At 43.5% G+C, this 7,399-nt stretch overlaps 1 protein-coding gene across 1 annotated transcript in view; it reads left to right on the plus strand.

Moving 5' to 3' along the window:
• The window catches only part of LOC104984988 (leucine-rich repeat extensin-like protein 5), a 145,702-nt gene extending 138,956 nt beyond the window's left edge, over positions 1 to 6,746 (plus strand). The window contains 2 exon segments of the mRNA XM_010834977.1: positions 2,168 to 2,354; positions 6,667 to 6,746. Coding sequence (XP_010833279.1) covers positions 2,168 to 2,354; positions 6,667 to 6,746 — 267 coding nt within the window.
• The last annotated feature ends 653 nt before the right edge of the window (positions 6,747 to 7,399 follow it).

The raw sequence follows: 7,399 nt of genomic DNA on the forward strand, positions 1-7,399 counted from the left end.
GGAACCTAAGAAGAAATAAAAAAGAAGTCAATATATAATGAATAATAGCAATAAATGAAATTAAAAACACTCTGGAGGCAACAAATAGTAGAATAACAGAGGCAGAAGGTAGGATTAGTGAATTAGAAGATAGAATGGTAGAAATAAATGAATCAGAGAGGATAAAAGAAAAACGAATTAAAAGAAATGAGGACAATCTCAGAGACCTCCAGGACAATATTAAATGCTACAACATTCAAATCATAGGGGTTCCAGAAGAAAAAGACAAAAAGAAAGACCATGAGAAAATACTTGAGGAGATAATAGTTGAAAACTTCCCTAAAATGGGGAAGGAAATAATCACTCAAGTCCAAGAAACCCAGAGAGTCCCAAACAGGATAAACTCAGCTTTCTTATAATCCAACTCTCACATCCATACATGACTACTGGAAAAACCATAGCCTTGACTAGACGGACCTTTGTTAACAAAGTAATGTCTCTCCTTTTTAATATGCTATCTAGGTTGGTCATAACTTTTCTTCCAAAGAGCCAAATGTCTTTTAATTTCATGGCTGCAGTCACCATCTGCAGTGATTTTGGAGCTCAAAAAAATTAAGTCTGCCACTATTTCCACTGTTTCTCCATCTATTTGCCATGAAGTGATGGGACCAGATGCCATGATCTTCATTTTCTGAATGTGGAGCTTTAAGCCAACTTTTTCACTCTCCTCTTTCACTTTCATCAAGAGGCTTTTTAGTTCCTCTTCACTTTCTGCCATAAGGGTGGTGTCATCTGCATATCTGAGGTTATTGATATTTCTCCCAGCAATCTTCATTCCAGCTTGTGCTTCCTCCAGCCCAGCGTTTCTCATGATGTACTCTGCATAGAAGTTAAATAAGCAGGGTGACAATACACAGCCTTGACATACTCCTTTTCCTACTTGGAACCAGTCTGTTGTTCCATGTCCAGTTCTAACTGTTGCTTCCTGACCTGCATACAGGTTTCTCAAGAGGCAGTTCAGGTGGTCTGGTATTCCCATCTCTTTCAAAATTTTCCAGTTTATTGTGATCCACACAGTCAAAGGCTTTGGCGTAGTCAATAAAGCAGAAATAGATGTTTTTCTGGAACTCTATTGCTTTTTCCATGATCCAGCAGATATTGGCAATCTGATCTCTGGTTCCTCTGCCTTTTCTAAAACCAGCTTGAACATCTGGAAGTTCACCGTTCACATATTGCTGAAGCCTGGCTTGGAGAATTTTGAGCAGTACTTTACTAGTGTGTGAGATGAGTGCAACTGTGCGGTAGTTTGAGCATTCTTTGGCATTGCCTTTATTAGGGATTAGAACAAAAACTGACCTTTTCCAGTCCTGTGGTCACTGCTGAGTTTTCCAAATTTGCTGGCATATTGAGTGCCACACTTTCACAGCATCATCTTTCAGGATTTGAAATAGCTCAACTTGAATTCCATCACCTCCACTAGCTTTGTTCATGGTGATGCTTCCTAAGGCCCACTTGACTTCACATTCCAGGATGTGTGGCTCTAGATGAGTGATCGCCCCATCGTGATTATCTGGGTCATGAAGATCTTTTTTGTACAGTTTTTCTGTGTATTCTTGCCACCTCTTCTTAATATCTTACGCTTCTGTTAGGTCCATACCATTTCTGCCCTTTATTAACTCATCTTTGCATGAAATGCTCCCTTGGTATCTCTAACTTTCTTGAAGAGATCTCTAGTCTTTCCCATTCTATTGTTTTCCTCTATTTCTTTGCACTGATCACTGAGGAAGGCTTTCTCGTCTCTCCTTGCTATTCTTTGGATTGGGTAAACTTACATGTAAAATTCACAAACAACTTCTGGAGAATTTAATGATAGTCCAGAGTAAGGTTTACCTGGTTGTAAATGAGTAAAAACACAGCCCTTTTTCACAGCACTACAGGAGAAATCCCAACCCTTGGTGATTCCAACCCTTCTGAAAGATCAGAAGCTGCTCCCAAGGGGGACTGTCTTCCAAGCCTCGGTCCGGGTGTTGGGGAGCAGGGCTGAGGACTGAACATGGTCCATTTGTTGGGACAGTGGAGCTCTGTCCTGCTGCAGGGCTGGAACTGCCTACTTTATGTGTGTGTACCTGCAGTCCTGCCATTAAAAACTCAGGGTTCTCTGTGCCTCTCTTTCCTTTCCACTCCCAAGGTTGCCATCGAGCCCAGCACCAGCTCCTCAGTGAAGCTGGTGGACCCGACATACAATTGGACAGTGAAGGAGTCACCTGGGCACCAGTCCGGTGCTTCAGAAGCACTCAGCACACCCCTCAAACACCTCCTTCGTTCGGTGTTCACGGCTGCCCTGTGCTTCATGGACACGGGGCAGAGCAAGAGATGTAGGCAGGAGGCCCTCCTGTGCTTTCAAGGGTGTGGAGGAAATGAATATCCCGGATGTAGCGAGAGACAGGCAGGAGGAGACTCTCCCTTTTGTCAGTTAGTTATGACTTGGGAGGTTGGGTTTGATATACATACACCACTGATACTGTGTGTAAAATAGGTAACAAATTAGAATCTACTGTAGAGCACAAGGAACTCGACTTAACGCACTGTGGTGACCTAAATAGGAAGAAAATCCAAAGGAGAAGACATATATGTATACATATGTGCTTAGTTGCACAGTCATGTCCAACTTTTTGCGACCCCATGGACTATAGCCCACCAGGCTCCTCTCTCCCGGGAATGCTCCAGGCAAGAATACTGGGGTGGGTTGCCATGCCCTCCTCTAGGAGATCTTCCCAATCCAGGGATCAAACCCAGGTCTCCTGCATTGCAGCCAGATTCTTTACCATCTGAGCCACCAGGGAAGCCCATGTATACATACAGCAGTTTCATTTTGCTGTATAGTAGAAACTAAAATAACATTGTAAAGCAACTATACTCCATAAAAATTAATTTAAAGAGTTAGTTATGGAGAAGGTTTCAAACTGTGGTGTTGGAGAAGACTCTTGAGTCCCTTGGACTGCAAGGAGATCCAACCAGTCCATCCTAAAGGAAATCAGTCCTGAATATTCATTGGAAGGACTGATGCTGAAGCTGAAACTCCAATACTTTGCCCACCTGATGCAAAGAGCCAAGTCATTGGAAAAGACCCTGATGCTGGGAAAGACTGAAGGCAGGAGGAGAAGGGCATGACAGAGGATGAGATGATTGGATGGCACCACTGATTCAATGCAAATGAACTTGGACAAACTCCCGGAGATGGTAAGGGACAGGGAGGCGTGGCATGCTGTGGTCCATAGGATCACAAAGTCAGACATGACTTAGTGACTGAATAACAACAACATGGAGAGCTGAAAAAAGCTGCAACAAGTTTCTATCTGCTGACATGCAGAGTTCACCAGACTGTCATCATCCCCTCTAGATGTTATGTCTGAGTTGTGTCCTCTCAGAATTCATATGCTGAAACACTAACTTCCAGTCCCTCAGAATGGGGTCATATGTGAAGATAAGGCTTTAAAAGAGGTTGTTGATTTAAAAGAAGGTCCTTGGGGTGAGTGCTAATCCAGTATGACTGGTGTCCTTACAAGAGGAAATCAGGACACAGACAGGTATAGAAGACAGATTACAAAGGGAAACGAAGAAGATGAGCCTCTACAAGCCCAGGAGGGAAGCCTCAGAGGAAGCCAACCCAGCCAATGACACCCTGGTCTCAGACTTCCAGCTCCTAAAACTGTAAGAAAATCAGTTTCTGTGGTTTAAAGCTACTCAGTCTGCAGTGCTTTGTCATTGCAGCCTTAGCAAAGTCAATGGGAAGCTCAGGCGGACAGTGGTGAAGAATCTGCCCTCCTATGCAAGAGACACGTGTTCGATCCCTGGGTTGGGAAGATCCCTGGAGAAGGAAATGGCACCCCACTCCAGTATTCTTGCCTGGAGAATCCCAGGGACAGAGGAGCCTAGCGGGCTACAGTCCACGGGGTCACAGAGAGTCGGACACGACTGAGCTCACAGGAGCAATCACATACAGCAAACTACAACACATGGGGACTGAGGCAACTCTGAGTAAATAAATACCAACTTTATAATGTAGCAAGCCCGCACGTGCTCCTTGTCTGCCTGCCACCCTTCTGAGTGCTCCTCACTCCTAACAACAGTCCCATGAGCTGAGGACCACGCCACCTCCACTGTACAGAGGAGGATCACAAAGCAGAGGGAATTCAAGGCTTTGCCCAGCGTCATACAGCTTATGCAGCAGAGCTGAGATCTAAACGCAAGGCAGTCTGACCCCAGGTTACGTGTTCCATTCTCATACAGAGTGAAGATTAATGTTGCAAAGAAAAATAAGGTTAAAAGTTGATGGGGAGTAGAGAGGAGCTCTACAGTAGGTAGGGTGTCAGAGAAGTTATTCTTTTAGCCATGACCTGAAAAATGTGATGAGAGAGGCATACAAAGACACGGAGGAAGGGCTTTCCTGGCAAGTACAATGGCCTCAGGATGGAAGGAGCTTGGCACCTGGAGAGAAAAGCCAGAAAAGCAAAGAATGAGAAACGCAGTTACGGGGAGACTTCTTGGAGATCCCGCAGGGACTGTAGGTCTCCTGAGCCTAGATTTTATCACAAGTGTGCTGGACAATCCTTGACCCATTCCGAGTCAGGGAGCAAGGTCATCTGATTGCTGCTCAAAGCCAACAATGGCTCCAGCTTCCATGTAGAGAATGAATTATATAAGATGCAAGATGGTCATCAGGAAGCTCAGTTAGGAGTAGATGAAGCAAAAAGTGAACATGCCTTGAAATAAGGTAGTAACTGTGAGGATGGTGAGCAATGATCAGATCTGGGATTTACTTATTAGTACAACAGAGAGCTCATGGTCTTCCCACCAAGAACGTTGGAGAACAATGATCACAGATGAGGTAACTGGGGACAATTGCAGGCTGACTTGTGAGATATCAACTGTGAGTACAATAGGACTCAGGAAAGAAATAATTAATAATTCACTTAAGGTTAAGGATTTGCTTAACCACATATATGGGCTTCCCTGGTGGCTCAGCTGGTAAAGAATCCGCCTGCAATGCAGGAGACCCCGGTTCAATTCCTGGGTCAAGAAGATACGCTGGAGAAGGGATAGGCTACCCACTCCAGTATTCTTGGGCTTCCCTGGTGGCTCAGCTGGTAAAGAATCTGCCTGCAATGTGGGAAACCTGAGTTCCACTGGGTTTGGGAAGATACCCTGGAGAAGGGAAAGGCTACCCACTCCAGTATTCTGGCCTGGAGAATTCCATGGACTGTATAGTCCATGGGGTTGCAAAGAGTGGGACATGACTGAGCAACTTTCACTAACCACATATGTTGAAGATTTTTCCATGATAATTACCTACAGCTATATTTTGCTCTTTCATATTTCAGAGTTATTATTTTACATTAAGCCTTCAAATTTTAATAGGTTTTTATTGTTCTTTATCTTCCATTTTATGGTCCAGTTTTGCTTTTGCTTTGTTGTGTGCTTTTTCACAACTTGCAATTTGACACCAAGTCTGATTTCATTCTTCCTTAATATATCCTAGACTTAGATCTCTGTTCTGCAGACAGAATCTATTGCCTCCCCACCATAAACTACAGGCTCCCCTGATAGCTCATTTGGTAAAAAATCCACCTGCAATGTGGGAGACCCTGGTTTGATCCCTGGGTTGGGAAGATCCCCTGGAGAAGGGGATCTTCCTTCTCCGAGAAGGACATAGTATTCCCTATCAAACTCAAGCACTGAGCTTTACGTATAATTTTTCTTAAAAGATTTGTTCAAATATTTTTCTATTGATTTATTCTGTTTTCTTCTCCAAGGACTCAAATTCTATATTGAGCTGTCTTTGTCTTTTCTGCCCATCATATTCTAGTCAATCCCTTTTTAAAACTCTTTTGTTTGTTTTGCTTTGCTTTTGCTCTATTTTCTCAAGTCTGTACTTCATGTCTCTGATCATATTTTTATCGGTGTTTTTTCTCTTTTGTCCAAATCCAGTGAGCCTTTTATTATTATAGCACTTTGCTTTTCTCATCTAGGTCAGTTTTAATTTTATTCTGTTGTTCTGTCATTTCCTTTTACACCTCGGGATTCTCTGCTTTTAGTTCTTAAAATACGGAAGCTAGTTCTCACCAGTTCTTCGAGTGTATGGGGAATTATTTTGTTGTATTTTCCATCTATTCCATTACAAAATGTTTCCTTGTATTTTTCCTCAAGAGCCTCTAGTGTGTCTCTCTTTAAAATAGATTCTCTGCTCGTTTTTTCTTGAATGCGGGCGTTCTCCCCTGGATCAGCTATCTGAGAAAGGACGGTTTTGAAAGAAGTCAAAGAAGAGCTGAAAATTAGCAGGGAGTCTCTGATTCAAAGTGAGGCTGTAATAATGGATTCTGTCAGAGGGTTAATCCTTAAATCACTACGGCTAAGAAAGATTGGCAGACACAGAGCAACTAACCATCACCGCTCCTCCACTCAGCCATCCAGGGGTACTGCCTCTTAGAGACCTGAGCATCTTCTCATTCCCTTCTGCTTCCTGTGACCCTTCTGCGGTGTCCCGCATGGTCCAGGGAGGCTCCCACAGGCCTACATCTTCATCTTGTTGTCCTAAACATGGGGTCCTCCTCAGGGTGAAGAAGACCATGCTCTGCTGGTTCCGCCATGGGCCTCCAGTGCCCATAAGTCACCCTTTCTCACCAACAGGCTGCATCCTGATCCAGTTCCTGCTGCCTATTGCTCGCATCCTTCTTTATATACAGTTTGGGACTCTAGACATTTCCTAGTTTCACCAGCAATAAAACTCTATCTTGTTTCTGTGTCTCTTTGCCATGTTTTGAAGGAGACAGAGAAGCTCTTGTATTACCATCATAAAATTAGGTATCTCCACAAATAATAATTTAAATAAAAACTTATTCTTTGCTTCTACCCCTAGAGGTTTCAATTCAGTAGGTTTGCAATGGAGCAGAGTCACCTCTAGGTTTAGAAAGAGCCCACAGGCTTGAAGCATTTAGGATGCCACTCAATGCTCTTCCTATGCAGAGGACTGGCTGACCAATCATATTAAGATGACCACAGACCAGAGATAAATCAAGTAACCATCAAATTTATCCATATCAGCACCCTAGACACACACCTCCCCCAATGCAGAGATCCTTGAACAGACCTAAGACTGAAAAGAGATGGCTTATCCTGCTGACCATGCTGGTTATTCCCTTTTTTTTTTTTTTACTTTTGAAATATTTTGGACCAACACAAAAGTCACGAGAGTAACACGGTACACACTCCCCCTTGACCTCTTCGCCCTTCACATTTGTCTTATTTGTGGACTCTCTTTCTCTCTTTTGGAGCATTTGAGAATTAGTTGTAGATGTCAAGATCCTTCACCCCTAAGTATTTGAGCATGACTCTCCTGGGAGCAAGGACATTCTCCCCATTG

Source organism: Bison bison, unplaced genomic scaffold (assembly GCF_000754665.1).
Source record: "Bison bison bison isolate TAMUID 2011002044 unplaced genomic scaffold, Bison_UMD1.0 scf7180017864037, whole genome shotgun sequence".
NCBI lineage: Eukaryota > Metazoa > Chordata > Mammalia > Artiodactyla > Bovidae > Bison > Bison bison.